The sequence below is a fragment of the Leucoraja erinacea genome, chromosome 1, assembly GCF_028641065.1.
Source record: "Leucoraja erinacea ecotype New England chromosome 1, Leri_hhj_1, whole genome shotgun sequence".
Classification (NCBI taxonomy): domain Eukaryota; kingdom Metazoa; phylum Chordata; class Chondrichthyes; order Rajiformes; family Rajidae; genus Leucoraja; species Leucoraja erinaceus.
In genome coordinates this window covers 97,658,704-97,676,476 of record NC_073377.1, presented here as the reverse complement: position 1 = coordinate 97,676,476, position 17,773 = coordinate 97,658,704, and the positions used below count along the sequence as shown (strand labels likewise).

Below are 17,773 nucleotides of genomic sequence, written 5' to 3'. Positions count from 1 at the left end.
AACATGCCAAACTTCCTTTAAGTTGCATTCTAAATCTAGTTCTAAGTTAATGTCTTCTCTCCTAAATGTCCTCACAATCTCTCCAAGGTGTTCTTGGCACCAAGATCCATTTTTGCTCCCTCAAAATATTGAAGATCATCCAGATACCTCCTCTGACATTAATGTTAATAGCTACTATCAACCTCCTCTAAAATCTGATCCTCAACTGGTCCTCTGTATTTACAAACTATCAACTCGTTATCAACCTTATTTATTCTCAGAGATCCTTGAACCTATTGTCTCAACCTAATATTGTCCTTATTTCCTGCAATACTGGTTCTCTTTCTGCTTCTACAATATTACCTCTGGAGACAGCTCCCTCAAGAATGAATGCTTTGCACCTTTCTATTACTCATCCACCGTAACCTTCAGACATAATTCCAAAATGCCGCACTATATTCCACAGATAAGTTGACATCTCTGTTCAGCCACATCACTACGCTCTGAACTGCAGAATTCTCCCTGTAAACCTATTGACACTCCCCCCACCTCCATTAATAAGATAAAAACAGCACTTGGAAGGTTTAGAATAAAAATGACCGAACAACTACATCTGATGTGTGGACTGCAGCATTAATTATAGCATGACTAGTGTGTGTTTAGCACATGGAGTTCTGGCTGAGAAGAGATAACTTTCTGTTTATTTTGTTCAATTTAACAGGTAGATCTTCTGCCTCTGATTTGATGGCCAGCTGTACTGATCAGTGACCCCCAGAGAAATGGCCCCACCCATTGCTGTTGTTGGGCAGATTATTTTCCAACTCCAGCACAGCTGGAACACATGTGGCAAGGTTGTCTGGTGCAGCCACAGAGTCATCTGTTGTGGGAAGATGCCAATTGGCAGTGCCTTTGAGGAAGAGCCCGCATATTATGCTGCTTTTTGTTGCCCATTGCTCAGTGAGTCAAGATTACAGTAGATCACAAATTATTGAATCCTTTGCTGTATTACAGTATAAACATTATTTACCAGTTAGTATGAGAATTTAATGAATTAATATCATGATAGACAAACATCCCTGTTAAATGGGAGTCCGTGATGCTGATATTTCATTAAAATGTTTACCCTTTTCACCAGGGAAGCATATTATCTCCTAGACTCACATTATTACACTGAGCTGGATGACTAAAACAATGTTTTTCAGAAATATTGGTGTCATACTTCCTGTTTTCCTGGAACAGAGAGCTTTAAAATGATTCAAGAGGGTAATCATCACATGCTCATTACGAAAAGGTCAGAAAATATCCGGTTCTCATTTAAATTTCCTGTGTTACACAGATGCAGGAAATTATCAGTGTGATCATCTTTTCTATATTGAATGTGATTAATTGCTTTCAGCCAACATAACACAATGGTAAAACTGTCAATGAACTGCATTAGGAGAAGGAAGAATCTTATTGCACACTAAATGATTCAAATATCTCATGTATTAGATTCTAATATAATTACAACGAGTTACTGTTGTGCAGCCTTGATCCAGTTCATGGAAGGCACTTTAACACCACACAATTGCTCATATTATGTCCCATTGGCAATCTGACAGAGAACATAAATAAGACTGGAAATTATTCAGTGAAAGATGGTCTTCTTAGCTGGAATACAGAATGCTGCAACTACAATCCTTCAGGTCCAATCTTACATCTCAAGTCAGGAGAGAAGTGGGAAGGATTTTTAGTTGGGCTTGCAAAGACCAGGCCCACTTACAGAATTGTGCTTCCCATCACTTTCCATTGAGGCCCAGAGGAAGCATAATATCTGCCAATGTCAAACATGGGCAAAGAGTGTGGACTCCCAGCAAGATAACCGACATTCCACATGTATGCATTTTGCTCCCTTAAGAGGCACAGTGGCTATGACCTTCACTTTAAACAACTCTAAGAAAAAACAAGGATGCAGCACCGACCATTGTACAGCCCCATCCTACCTCTCAGAGATGTACAATTAGCCTAAGTATATGCCATTTCTCCACCCACATCTGTAGCTGACCTATGTCCCACAGTACACTTTGACAGTCTACTTGGCTGTCCATGCTCTATACATGTTTGTGTCATCTGCAAACTTACTAACTAACCCATCTACATGTTTTGTAATTTACATGCTACCAGCAAATGTCTAGGTCGTGCATCCCTGAAAATGGCAGCAAATACCTCATAAAGGAAGCTGCAGTAAATAGGGAGATTGGATGTTTCTTCTGAAGAGCATTCCTGTTCAGTGCACTGCTCATTTTAACTCTCCATTCCATTCTCTTTCCACTCTCTCTGTCTTTGCCATCCTGGATTGTTCCAATGAAGTTTAATATAATCTCAAGGAACAGCACCTCATTAGACCCATTGCAGCATTCCAGATGGAACAGTGAATTTATCATTTTCAAATATTTAGCCATTTTCAGTATTGTATTTAATATTTCCAGCATTTGTGTTTTTTCTCACCATCCCAAAGTAACTAATGTTAAGGTATTTATCTGAGGTGCTGAGCAAAAATTAATACGTGAGTTTGATGATACTTAACTGTAATAATGTTCTTGCATCAGTAAGCAAAGGTCAACAGAATAGAACAGGAAGCAACTTTGGTAAATCTAAAGTAAATTAGGAGTTTCCCCAACAGGTTTAGATAAAAGATTATATCTCCTTGGTTTGCCTATTAATAGGAACATTCAGCACACATATAAAACTATGAAAACTTACATTTTTGTGGTTGACACATTTCATGAGTACAAGCTCTCGATAAGCCCGTTTGGCATGCGTCTGGTTCTGAAATGGTCTGCTGAGTTTCTTAATGGCCACATTTCTATCAAGTATAGCATCATAAGAAGCACTACATCAAGGATTAAAATGATAAGGAATGTTAGTTACTCAACATATGATCACAATGTTAATATAGTTATTGAAAACAAACATCATGCAGTGAAACGCCACCATACAACTGCTGAACAGGTTCTCTTGAAATCCCTCTCATCACAGAGGAAAAAATAATCTGTTTAGAAATTAAAAAATATATATTCCCGCTGCTAAAACAGGAGACATTAAACATTTGCATTAATATTGCAAGGTATAACTTCAGAGTTATTGTGATATGTTAATGTTCTGAGGGTGAGAGACAACAGGCTGTGCCGAGAGATAATACAGCAAAGTACAGGGTGAACGTTTAGTCCCATGGGATATGGAAAGCTAATTTCCTTCATTGCCCTTATGGGTAGAGGTCATAGTCTGAAATAACCTACTCTGTATGTTCCCTCCTTTCTGAGCTTCTTTGCACCCTTACCCCGTTCTCTCACTCAACACTCTTCTCCAAACGCTGACCATGAAACTGTGCGTGGGTTGTATGAAGTGCCTCACCGTCATTCCTCCTGTCCAAGACTGTTCCTTCTCGGTAGATAGGTATGTAGCTCTTTTTATAGAGCTCTTTCTCAGAGTTCAACAGATAAATAATTGTGTTGGAAACCATATAAACAAAAGGTGCAATATATGCTCTGAAATATTCATCCTAATTTCGAATAAATACTTTTAATATTCTATATTATAATATAATATGAAATTTATGAAATCGATATTTATTGTAATATTTATTTATTATAACAATTATAATATTAATCAATTAACATTAATAAATTTAATTTAAATTAATTGATTTTAAATTATAATTTAAATATGAAAATTGAATTTCATATTATAATAATATGAAATTTATAACTGATATTTATTATATTTATTTATTATAACAATTATAATATTAATCAATTAATATTAATAAATTCAATTTAAAGTAATTGATTTTAATATTAATATTACAAATATTAATCCTAATATTTATTTTTATATTAAATATTCTAATTTCTAATAAAGGGCGGCACAGTGGTGCAGCGGTAGAGTTGCTGGCTTACAGCGCCAGAGACCCGAGATCAACCCTGACTACGGGTGCAGTCTGTAGGGCGTTTGTATGTTCCCTCTGTGACCACGTGGAATTTCTCCGAATGCTCCGATTTCCTTCCACACTAAAGATGTACAAGTTCATAGTTTAATTGGATTTGGTAAAAATTGTAAATAGTTCCTAGTGTGTAGAACGGGGATCACTGGACGGCATGGACTCGGTGGGCTGAAGGGCCTGTTTCCACGCTGTATCTCTATGCTAAACTAAGACTTACCTTCCAGATTCTTAGCCATTGTCAACAAAGCAGGAAGTTCCAAAAAACAAATGATAACAGGAAGAACATTGGCTGCAGTTATATCCCTGATAATTTCCATTAACAAGTGAGAGATCGTATTTAGAACATAGTACAGCACAGTACACCCTTCAGCACAAGATGACTGTGACGTACCTGATACCAAATTAAACTCATCTCGTCTTCCTAAATGTGTCCATATCCCTCCATTTCCAGCATATCCATATGTCTCTTAAACACCACTATCACATAGGTTTCTGTCTTTCTGTGAGTGCATTCCAGCAACCTACCCTTTTATGTGTAAAAAAACTTGCCCTGCACATACCTTTAAACTTTCACCTCTAACCTTAAAGCTATGTTCTCTAGTATTTGATATGTCTATCCTGGGGGAAAGGTGCTGACTATCTACATTATCTACTGTATCTACTGTATGCCTCTCATCATTTAATAAACTTCCATCAGGTCTCCCCTCAGCATCCGGTGCTTCAGAGAAAACATCCAAGTTTGTCTAACTTCTCTTTATAGCTAATCCTTTCTAATCCAGGCAGCATCTTGGTAAACTTATTCTGCAACCTCTCCAAAGCTTCCTATAATGGGTTCACCAGAACTGCACACAATGTGGCCTAAGTTTTATAAAGCCTCTACATAACTTCCTAACTCCTATGTTCAAAAGCTCAAACGATAAAGGCATGCATATGATACACCTTCTTTACCACTCTATCTACTTGTGTTGCTACTGTCAGGAAGCTATGGGCTTGGACCCTAACATCCCTCTGTAGTTTAATGCTGCTAAAGTTCCTACCATTAATTATGTACTTTCTCCTTACATTTGACCACCTAAAGTGCAACACCTCACACGTGCCTGGATTATATCACATCAGTCATTTCTCTTCCCACTTCTGTTGCTGATCTATATCCTACAGTATATACAGACAACCTACTTTACTGTATATAATCCACAACATTTTGGATCATCTGCAAATTTACTAACCAACCTGTCTACATTTTTGTCCAAGACATTCATATATAGGACCAAAGGCCATATGATATAGTGTAAATACCTCATTATAAGCTTCCTTCCAGTCCAGTTTGTCAAAAATCACTGAGTCAAGCACTTGCGCATCTAAACTTTATTTTGACAAAACACAATTACAGTTCCAACTACTGTATCTAACCACCGCGGGTTCGATCCTCGTATCTGCCTGATCAAGCCCTCTTGGCCTCACTCAAACAGAGACACTCCAGAAGGTCACGCAGTCCTAAGCGTTCTCCCAGAAGATCGACACAGGACCACATGGTAACGGACTTTTATATGTCCCCAGACCTCGAGGTGCCGAACCACATGGGGGTGGTCTCTTTGCAATCCAATAACAGATTTCTATTAATCCCATACATGACAGACATTTTCCTAACCCAGTAATACAGTGGTTAATACATTGTATTCAAACAGTGTTTCTCAGAGGAAACGAACATCGCAACATGTGCCCTGATATGCAAAAAAAAACAGACAAGGCTCAATACTTAATCTAATCAACATCCAGCAAAGTAAAGCTTTGCAACATTATGTACAATGTGTATGTCTAGTTTGCATTCATCCAATCCATTCTATGCATTTGGCACCTAATTGTCAGGGTCTGCAGATGATCCCATTCTCTTCCTGCAGTTCTGATTTAGACTCTAGACAAACTGGCACCATTCTGCAGCTTGTCCCATTTCTACAGAAAGCACTTTTAAATAGCAGCCCAGAAGCCTTTACTTAATTTTAGTGTCCTAGCCTCTCCAATTTGGCCAGGATTAACATTAATTCCTTTTATCATATATTGTAAACCATCATTCATGATAACTAAGTAGTCAGATAATCAGATAACCAGATATACATATGTGTGTTCATTACATTCTACATCCATCAACAACACAAGATGATGATGTTTCTTCTCAGAATCTTATCAAGCTTCCCGAGTTTTTGTGGGCGTAGCTTCACAATTTCCGTCTGATGAGTCTTCACTGCCTGAGTTTTCATGGGTGCGAATTCCCTCCATCGGTGTTGTTGCCCGTTATTCCATCCCTTTCCACTGTCGAACCTATAACCTATAATTCCTGAAAAACCTGGGAAAAAGCAAGTTACCATTCATGCGCCAATGCTTCCCCATACATTCACTGTAATTCTGAAATACTATCCCATTTCCATTTCACTTTCACTATCCTATTATATTCTGCTCTATCACTTTACCACTATTTATATTCTGTTCTATAATATACTCTTTACTATTCTAGGATCAACACTAATCAGCCCTCTCCATATTCACACGATGTTATAATATGTATATCTGATGATGGTTTATCATACAAATTTGAGCTGCGTTCAGTCCAGATTTCCCTCCAGGCATGACTCTTATTTTAAGCAAACCATGATAAATATTCCAATTTAACCAAATTCAGTCTCAGGCTTCAATTTACTATTTTAAAATTCAGTCTCCATCTCACCCTTCTCATTCCACAGCCTTGTGGCCGATAACACAATTCCATTCCAATTCCTGTGGAATTCCCAGCTGTTCAAATTTAACCAATCAATATCCATATGTTGTCAATTCTATCATAAATCCAATTAAGAATGCCATTTCTAGGGACAATTTATTTCCACCTTGATAAAATAAGCCGCTTTACTATTAAGGGTTAAATAACTTAGATCCATCGGTCAAATACATCGACTCTGATATCTCCACACCCATTCAAGTTTCTCCTTCTAATTCAATAGACTTCTCCTCCAGTACTTCTTCCTTCGTGTGTTGGCTCGGCGCTCAATCCATAGGGGTTCTCTTATACCAGTTTCCTAACCATTGAGTAATTTCTAGTCTGGTCTCTTAAAGGGAAGTTCTGCTGTTCACAGTTCCTCTTTTGACCATATCCAATTCCACTTCTCATATTCCCTGAATAATTTCCATGTTGCCAGATCTTCCCAAGTTCCATCCTTCCTGACGTCTCTGAATAATCCTTCCCATCTTCCGCTGGCATACTGTGAGCTTCTCTCCCTTCGAAGTCTACAGATACTGCTGCACTCTTACCAAATTTAATAAGTTTAATTTTAGTCGACACCTCCCCTTTAAGAGCCATCTCAGTAGTTTCCCTTTTAGAAGTTGGTGTTCTCTCCTGCTGTTGGCTTCCACTATCTTCCTTTCCCTGTTCCGGAACATCTTGAGAAGGACCAGTTCTCTCGTATTCACTTCTAATCCCTAATTTACATGCTGCCATACTTTGAATAGACAGCAGAACGATCTCTTTATTTATTTTCCTCTAGTGAACATCATTCCAATAGCTCATTCCCTTCTTCACTGTTTCCATATCTTTTAACAATTGTTTCTACGTAGTTTATTCCTATTACAGATTTAGTCCACCCAGCGGCCAAAGTTCGCTTCACAAAACTCCATTTAATTCTGCAGATAATCCTCTTAACCTGTCTGCTTCAAGTTTACATTTATTGTCACATGCACCAATTGGTACAGTGAAATTTGGTTTGCTTCATGTGGAAGCTTCTCGCAAATTATTCTTATCGAGCTTCCGGGTCTATTTGATAAGTCCTTCTCTGAGACATTCCCCATTTTTCTACACAATAGTTACAATAAAAAAATTAAATTCCAGACACTCACAACTATTCAATCTCACTCCTTCCTTTCGGACTCCAAGGTCAATGGAATCTCTCCCACATAATGGCTCTCAGATTCACACCTATTCACAGAATTATTCCCTTCCAACCGTTACTCAATCACTCCTATTTAGTTATTCAAATCAATCGCTCGTATTCAATCGCTCTCCCAACTTTCTTATCAGTTAGATCACAATCACTTCATTTAACTCTAAATATTCAAACAAAGGATCTCCGGTTTCTCAACCCAAGACGCCAACTCTTAATTACTACCAAGCAGTAATCTTTCCCACTCAATTCACTTTAAGTTCGTACAGACGAACAAATCCGAACCACGCCAATAAAACCATAATCAGAAAATAAAGTAATCCCGTGATTATAAGTAACCCCAGACACACCCCAATATAAACTACAACCATCCAATAAATCACACTCTAATAAATCTTCCTTGTGGCGCAATTGGTCGGCGGAACGGCTCCTCCCCCGACACAGCGATCGAAAGAGGACAAACCCTGATCAGACCACCATGAATCAGATTCTCACAATACTACAATCTAAACAATTACAAATATTTAATTCAAACACACTTTTACTTAAATGATCTAAATCCTTAAATCCTTGAACACTCACACAAGCAGCAATACAAATAGAGTTCCGCAAACATAACACACTCTAAATCTTGAGTTTCTAAATCTTAATTCACTGTAAATTTATTTACATGCACAAAATATTTCCACAATTCGGATCCAATAACAATATAAAAAGGACGATATTAAACTTTTACAATTTACAAAAATATGAATTAACGCGCTAGCGCACAGTTTACAAGCACTTATCTCAATGCCATGTCACACTGTTATCAATCAGTGAACCTCTCCGATATCAAAGATTTTCCCCTTCCTAGGTTACTCTTTGCTGAGGAGTGCTCCTCCTTAAATGACTACTTTTCCTTCTGAATGTTACTATCCTCACGCTAAAACTGGACTTCTTTAGGGGGACCTCTATCGCTCCTCTCTAAGTTCTACAGAATTAGGGGTACCGTTCGCATTTGGTTTACTTTTCACCAAGTAAATCAGGCTCCCGTCTCTCAGTTATTCTTCGCTATCAGGTACATATCAACAATCGATCAGAGGGTTACTATTTACTGTTGATCAGCCGCTATTCGGAATCGATCACGAACATGCACAAACTCCAAAGTTCTATCTACACAGAATTCGAATTCTACCATATGGGCAGGACATCAATGTGAAATTCTGTATTTGGAAATTTGATTCTGCAAATCTAGACTCGTTCTCAGACTCCTAGTTTTGGTGCGTACCACTCCACATACGTGGGCTCTCTAATTCAAACTAAATTGCCCAATTAAATCACGAGTGGACTAGAATATTCCCAGCCAATCTATACTCTAGCCACCGAGCCTGATGCCTTTACGAGGTTTCCCGTCCATCACTCCAGGGGGAGACTCAGACACCTTCACGCAGACACCCCTCTCTGCTTGGCACCGGGGGTTCAGCGCTGGCAGTTGATGCTGATTTTCAGAACGCAACTTTCCAATCAGCGCTCCCGACAAAGATAGATCAATATGTAGACCAGACCTGTGTTTCAATACCCCACCAATTGGATACCAAATCTGGGTAGTGGGACACCCCTCGCCCAATGAAGTGCATCAGGCTCTCATTAAAATAGCTGCAGTCTGCCAACTACGACTAAGTTTTGGGCTACTCCATGCCCTGTTTTATGGGCTCCTAACCCAAAGGAGTGCTAACCACCTCCCCCCCTCCGTCCCGTCCCCCCCATGCTTGCTAGACTCTATTCTAATTCTCAAGCAGGCGAATGATCGATCTGCCCCGACTAGCGAAGTGCCGAAATTCAATGCTAAACCATACAGTGGTCCAAATTTCCGCACTCGCGATCAACACAGCCCACCACCCTTGAGCGGGGTCCGTTGAGATCCCGGACGAGCCCCCAATGTAAATAGCTCATTCTAAGCTTCACCCCAGTCTAGTTTCAATCACTGTCAAGTACTTGTGCATTTAAACTTTATTTTGATAAAATACAATTACAGTTCCAACTACTGTATCTGCCTGATCAAGCCCTCTTGGCCTCGCTCAAACAGAGACACTCCAGAAGGTCATGCAGTCCTAAGCGCTCTCCCAGAAGATCGACACGGGACCTCGTGGTAGCGGACTTTTTTAGGTCCCCGGACCTCGAGGAGCCGAACTACATGGGGGTGGTCTCTTTACAATCCAATTACAGATATCGATTAACCCCATACATTCGAGACATTTCCCTAACCCAATAATATAGTGGCTAATACATTGTATTCAAACAGTGTTTCTCAGAGGAAATGAACATCGCAACATGTGCCCTGATATGCAAGAAGACCAGACCAGGCTCAATACTTAATTAATCCAATCGACATCCAGCAAAGTAAAGCTTTGCAACATTATGTACAATGTGTATGTCTGGTTTGCATTCATCCAATCCATTCTATGCATTTTGCACCTAATTGTCAGGGTCTGCAGATGATCCCATTCTCTTCCTGCAGCTCTGATCTAGGTTCTACACAAACTGGCACCATTCTGCAGCTTGGGGTTGCTGTCCTGTGTATGGCTGCCCAGCCAGCAGCTGTCTGTCTTTTCATCATTTTATTTTTATTTTGAGTTAGTTAAAGTGTTTTGTTTGGAGTTAAAGTGTTTTATGTTTGGAGGTCTAGACTTTTTTATGTGGGGGGGGGGGGGGGGGGGGGGGGGGGGGGGGGGGGGGGGGGGGGGGGGGGGGGGGGGGGGGGGGGGGGGGGGGGTGGGGGTGGGGGGGGGGGGGGGGGGGGGAACTACTTTCAGGGTCCCTACCTGGTCAGAGAGGCAGCTTTTCTCTGGGCTGCAGCTTCGACCCGTCCTCGCTACCTAGACCTGGAGGGCCTAGAGGGCCTGGAGCGGCGTTTTCCTGTCGGGGACCGCCCAGAACCTCGGATTCGGTGGCGGCACAGCGCTGGAGCGCTATCGCGGAGCAGGCGATGCCTTGCCCGGGTCGCCGCACTGGAGCTCTGGTGAGCTGAAGATCACTGAGGAAAACATTGCGGAGCTGCAGGACTGTGGAGCGACCAGCTGCGGCGGGCGGTGGCGCTGAACTTTACACCGGGAGCCTGGGATCTCTAGATGAGATCGCCAGTTGTGGAGCTCTAACCGGCGCGGCCTTGTTGGCTTCGGAAGCCGTGGCCATTCCAGGGTTCCCAAGCCGCTGAGAGGACTCTCCCGATGCCGGAGCAACATCGCCCGGTGAGAACGGCCTGGAACATCGGGCCTCCGTAGAGGCAACTGTGGAGGCCTCAATAGGCCCGACTATGGGTGAACTGGGGTTGGGGACTGGACTTTGTGCCTTCCCTCATAATGGGAACCATTGTGGGGAGATGTTCTTTATGTTTAAAACTCTTATTAATGTTATATCTGTATTCCTTCTTTATGTGCTGCAAAATGGCAAGAAGCATTTCACTTCACTACACCTAGGTGTATGTGAATGTGACCAATAAAATACCTTTGATACCTTTGAGCTTGTCCCATTTCTACAGAAAGCACTTTTAAATTGACCAAATGCCCTATCAGCCCAGAGCCTTTACTCAATTTTAATGTCCTAGCCTCTCCAATTTAGTCAATAGGAGCAGAATAACATTATTCGGAACATCGAGTCTGCTCCACCATTCAATCATGGTTGATCTATTTTTCACTCTCAACCCCACTCTCCTGCTTTTTCCCCGTAATCATTGACACCCTTACTAAGCAAGAACCTATCAATCTCCGCTTTAAAAATACCCAATGACGGCCTCCACAGCCACCTGTGGCAATTAATTCCACAGATTCACCCCACTTGGCTAAATAAATTCCTCCTCATCTCCATTCTAAAGGTATGTTGTTTTATTCTGAGGCTGTAGACTCTCCCACTACTGGAATCATTATGTCCACATATACTCTATCTATGCCTGTATCACAAACCACAAAGTTGTAAGTCACTATATGTTATTAGAATATAAGAGATCGTTCGAGAAATTCACCCCAAAAATTGTTCTGTTATTATACATTTGTTTTTTGACGGCTATGGCATTGTAGAGTTTGCTGTTTACTGATCTCACAATCCCCACACACGTTTTCTAATATTGATCATTGCTCACAGTGCCCAAAGACTCTGGCTTCACATTGAAGTGGAACGTGGCAGTTTCCCCCGGTGGAGGATATCATGGTGCTGAGGTAACCTCTGACAGCTGTGGGTGTAAATTGTATGAAAACCATTGTTTCAGGAGGGTTAAAGGTTTTTAATGAGCCCATGGTATCCTGCAGAAGTCTGAAGAAAGGTGTTGACCCGAAACGACACCCATCCCCCCTCTCCAGAGATGCTGCTTGTCCCGCTGAGTCACTCCAGCTTTTTGTGTCTATATTCGGTTTAAACCAGCATCTGCAAGTTCAGTAGCCTGGGTCTGTCTGCAGTTGTGCGTTCTGGCCACCAAGTGTCACTGCAGTGCAAACTAATTCAGTTGCCCAGATATTAAACCACAGTAGCAGTGTTTATTTCACTTTGCCATTGAAACTATACTTACCATGGAGTGAAACACAAGAACTGTTTCCAGTTGTTTTGCGACACTCTACAAATTCTACCATGCAATTCACAGTTTACATCATGCTCAAAGCGTGTGGGTAACTTATATTTCAAATTCAGTAGTTTAGTTTAATGTAGTTTTGTTTGGTTTAGTTTAGTTTAGTTTAGCTTTTAGTCACATGTACTGAGACGCAGGGAAAAACTTTTGTTGCATGCTATCCGTGGAAGCTATCCGTCAGTGGAAAGATTCTACAAGTCGTCCACAGTGTACAGATACAGGATAACGGGAATGACATTTAGTGACAGATAAAGTCCGATTAAAGATAGTTTGAGGGTCTGCAATGAGGTGGATGGTAGCTCAAGACCACACTCTAGTTGCTGATAGGGTGGTTCAGTTACCTGATGACAGCTGGGAGTCTGGAGGTATGTGCTTTCATGCTTCTTTACCTCTTGCCTGATGGGAGAGGGGAGCAGAGGGTGTCTGGGCTGAGACTCTTCCTAGATTATGCTGGTGGCCTTGCCAGGACAGCATGAAGTATAGATAGAATCAAAGGAAAGTTGGTTTGCATGATGATCTGGGCTGCGTCCACAATTCTCTGCGATCTTGGATGGAGCTGTTCCCAAATCATCCTGTGATGCATCCCAATAAAATGCTTGCTGCAGTGCATCTGCAGTGGTAGGTGAGAGTTGTTGGGGACATGCCAAACTTTCAAAGCCTCTTAAGAAAGTAGAGGCGTTGGTGTGTTTACTTGGCCATTGCTTTGCTAAGGCTGGCCCAGGACAAGTCGCTGTGCAATTAATCCTTTTAAGTGTTGATGGGAAAATTAGGACCAGTTGTTTTGGGGGTGATCTTTGATGTGTAGGACGGAACTGCAGATGCTCTTTTATGCTGAAGATAGACACAAAAAGCTTGAGTAAAAATCTGGGTCAGGCAGCATCTCTGGAGAAAAGGAATAGGTGACATTTTGGGTTGAGACCCTTCTTCAGACTGTGTCAAGAGAAAGTGAAATAAGAGATATAGAAGGTACATCGAACAAAAAAGTAATGAAAGATAGGCAAAAAGGACCAATGATCAAGGAAAGGTGAAGCCCAAATTGTGCATTGTTGGCTGTAGGGTGGGTGATAAGGAGTTATACAGACAATGATGTGCTGTTCCAGGATTACTAAGTGTTAACTATGCTAACAGGAAACCTCCAAAACACCTTTTACCTTTTGAAAATCACCCACAGCGAACTCTACCACAGAGTACCCAATCATCCTAGCATTATCTCCCCAAAATGCAGGCCCATCTATACCACATATTACCCCAACCACCATCATCTCCCCAATCCACCATGTCCCTGATTCATCGATCTGTATCCTATCCTCTGAATGACCATGGAAATTTCTGATCCCCGAGTCCTATAACCTTAAAGCCTGCGTGTAAACATTTTTTGGAGTTAATGATACTGGGGGTGGTTGATGCCAGTACTAATGCTTTCTTTTACATCTTGGCTATAAATACAGCATTAACAAGGCCATCCATGGCCTTTGAGAATGTTTAACGATGTCACTTGGAGTAAATCAAACTGGCTGAAGATCAGCCATTATGATGAACAAGATCTCAAGAGGAAGCTGAGGAACTATCGGGTTGCACCACAGCATGGTTTGGGAACAGCTCCATCCAAGAATGCAAGAAATTGCAAAGAATTATGATCACAGCCCAGACCATCACACAAACCAACCTCCTTTCAATTGACTTCATCTACACTTCATGCTGCTTCAGCAATGCCAGCAGCATAATCAAGGACTAGCCTCACCCCAGTCACTCCTTCTCCCGTCTCCCAACAGTCAAGAGGTACGGAAGTGTGGAAATGCATACCTCCAGTTTCAGAGATAGTTTCTTCCCTGCTGTTATCAGGCATTTGAGCCATCCTACAAACAACTAAAGCGCGGTCCTGAGCTACTATCTACTTTAATGAATACTCTTAGACTATCTTTAATTGGACTTTATCTTGCAGTAAACATTATTCCCTTTATCATGTATCTGGACACTGTGGAAGACTTGATTGTAATCATGTATCATCTTTCAGCTGACTGGTTAGTATGCAACTGTATCTCGGTATACGTGACAATAAACTAAACAGACTCGGTCGGATTTGTAGGGCATTTCCAACATTCTCCATTTGCTTAGAAAGGAACTGCAGATGCTGGTTTACACCAAAAATGGACACAACTGCTGCAGTAACTTAGCGGGTCAGGCAACATCTCTGGAGAATACAAATAAGTGACGTTTTGGGTCGAGACCCTTGTTCTGAAGAAGGGGTGCTGATTCTCCTTTTGCTTTCAGTTGTTCACAAGTACCTTCATTTTTCTCCAACAATAACTACAGTATCTTTATTTATCAATGAACCAGACATCCGGATAAATGTTGAAATCTCTTGGACAACCCTGGCCTCCCTCTAAGAGAAATCTCCCCTTTCTCAAAACCATCCTTGCCCCAAGGGTTTCAGCCCGAAACGTTGCCTATTTCCTTCGCTCCATAGATGCTGCTGCACCCGCTGAGTTTCTCCAGCTTTTTTGTGTACCATCCTTGCCCCAATCTCCCTGCAATTTTAAACCAACTTGTTTTCTCACTTTCCCAATTATAAGAAGGGCTGCTCCGCCAGAGTCATTAACTGTTTCTCTTTCCACAAATATGCTGAATATTCCCAATATTTTCTGTTTTTATTTTGGATTTCCAGCAACTGTGGTTTATTTCTATTTTCAATCCTCTTCATCTTTTCTGTTCTAGGAAGAACAATTTAATCTTATCAAGTTTCTCCACGTAACTCAAATCTGTCAACACTGGGACCAGTTTCATGAATCCCTGCTCTTTCCGCAACGATTTTTCATTCCTGCTGAAGTGTGGTGCTAAGAACTGAACACATCACTTAGCTAAGGGTTCACACAACAGTGGCAGTGAGACAGCAAGAACACTGAGGAACCATGGCTCTGCAAAGCTGCTGTCACCAACAGCACATTTTATGATTAATGTCTGGCAAGTTCTGAAAATGTTCCTTATCTTGTACAGATATCCTGCAACAAAGCAATATTATAATGTTGCGATAACCGAGACAATGCTGGTATAATTTTGTGGAAAGCAGTGCCACTAAATGAACCATTATAAGCACAATCTTGCATGAAATTATAAATATGGATCCATCTTATCAAGCATGCAGCTTCTAGTTTGCTCATCTATTTTTATTTTTATTTTCTTCTAGCTTTACCTATTCAACTGATATTGAAACATAATTCATACTCGGTTCAATTGTTTGTATCTTTCTGCCTCTTTGCTGACTAACTGTAGGTTGGGTTCATTTCTAAAGTGCAGTAACTAAACTAAAAAAACCCTCTAATGGTCGGATTTTACATTTAAGAAAAGTATAGGTTTCAAGGGATGGTGTTAAAAAGAAAACTTGCATTTATGTACAGCCTCAAACATTCGGAGTACTTTATAGCTAACAAAGCCCTATTACTACTGTAATAGTGTGAGGAGATTGGTATTTAGCTTGTGGCAACAGCCTCCTACAAATAGCAAAGTGAAAGAGATCAGGTGTTGTTGGTTGAGCAATTGTTATTGGTTAATATACTTGGAATAACATTTTGAAATAGTGCCACATGTTCTTTTGTACCCAACTGAGATTATAGTGAGTAGGAAGGAAGAAGTAGGATTTCAACCCGAAAAGTCACCTAATCCTCTTCTCCAGAGATGCTGCCTGGTCTACTGAGTTACTCCAGCATTTTGTGTCTATCTGAGATTATAGTGATGCAGTGGCAAGACACAAGATGGCACCTTCGACATACAGCATTCGCTCCAAGACATCTGAGAAAGCTGAGACTCGCCTGAAGTATCTGGGATGGGAATTAAAACCAGAGTGGCCAATGATAGTGATTAATTTTATTTTATTAATTTTTCAAGTCCACCATTTTAATGCTCATCCCTAATTGCCCTTTGAGAAGGTGGTGGTGAGCCACCAGGCCATTAAAATATGTCATCCACATGGAGTATGTCTGGAGTCAGACCAAATAAGGGCAGCATATTTTCCTCACTCAAGGAAGCTGGTGAAACAGATGAATTTTTGCAAATTCTAGATGATTAGCTGAATTATAGCTGCCATCCTGGGAGTGGAACTTGGCAGTATGGTTGTGTAAGAAGAAACTACAAATGATGGTTTAATCTAAAGATGGACACAAAATGCTGGAGTAAGGCAGCATCTAAACAAAAGGCCTCGACCCCAAACGTCACCCATTCCTTCTCTCTAGAGATGCTGTTTGCCCTGTTGAGTTACTCCAGCATTTGTGTCTGTCTTTGGCAGTATGGTTTGTTGGTCTAAGCCTCACGATCACTAGTTTGGTAATTTAGCCACTTCTCCATATCAAACGTACTGTCAGATTATTAAGTGACTTATGGTAACAATTACCATGTTCTGTCAATCCCTTCCATATTACTTAATGCCAAGACCAACTGAGTTTTAAAAAAATCTCCCTGGATTCAAGATGCTTCTTAGTGAGAAATAGCAAGCTGAATAAAATCTGACTGCTTTAACCATATAACCATATAACAATTACAGCACGGAAACAGGCCATCTTGGCCCTACAAGTCCGTGCCGAACAACTTTTTTTCCCCTTAGTCCCACCTGCCTCCACTCATACCATAACCCTCCATTCCCTTCTCATCCATATGCCTATCCAATTTATTTTTAAATGATACCAATGAACCTGCCTCCACCACTTCCACTGGAAGCTCATTCCACACCGCTACCACTCTCTGAGTAAAGAAGTTCCCCCTCATATTACCCCTAAACTTCTGTCCCTTAATTCTGAAGTTATGTCCTCTTGTTTGAATCTTCCCTATTCTCCCTTTATCTTTAACATTCAATTGAGTGGAGTTTCATGAAGCCAGATTAGGTTAGATTTAAACTGTGTTAAACATATTATAAATTGAGGTGCAGTGTGAAATGGCAATGGAGTTCCGACACAGACTCATCTAGTATAAGAATAATTTTAAGGAGGGAATTCCCTTTCCCCCAGTTCATAATTGTCTTTTCTTTACCACTGATTAGCTTAAATGCTCTTCAGGCCAAACCTTCAACTATAGCAATACCTTTGAAAGGTAACATAAATACATACAGGTCCACCACTGATTTTCTGGCACCCTTAGTTCCAGACCCTTTTTGTATTATCCATTTTGCCGGACCAACAGCAGTTACGGCCTCCGAGAGGAGTCTAAAACCCTTGTCTAATGGTGCGAGTCGACCCACGAGTGACCCCGAGTTTAAACCAAATTAAACTCGTGGTAATCACGTACAATTAACGTAGCGGGAACATC

General features: G+C 40.9%; 1 protein-coding gene across 5 annotated transcripts in view; it reads right to left on the bottom strand.

Moving 5' to 3' along the window:
- Positions 1 to 17,773, bottom strand: part of mapk10 (mitogen-activated protein kinase 10) — a 237,464-nt gene that overhangs the window by 76,814 nt on the left and 142,877 nt on the right. For all 5 annotated transcript variants that reach the window (XR_008723964.1, XM_055640033.1, XM_055640036.1 and 2 more), the window contains exon 4: positions 2,722 to 2,851. Coding sequence is in view for 4 of the 5 variants with exons in the window: in XM_055640033.1 (XP_055496008.1) it covers positions 2,722 to 2,851 (130 nt within the window). In the remaining variant the exon portion in view is untranslated. The remainder of the gene's footprint in view (positions 1 to 2,721; positions 2,852 to 17,773) is intronic.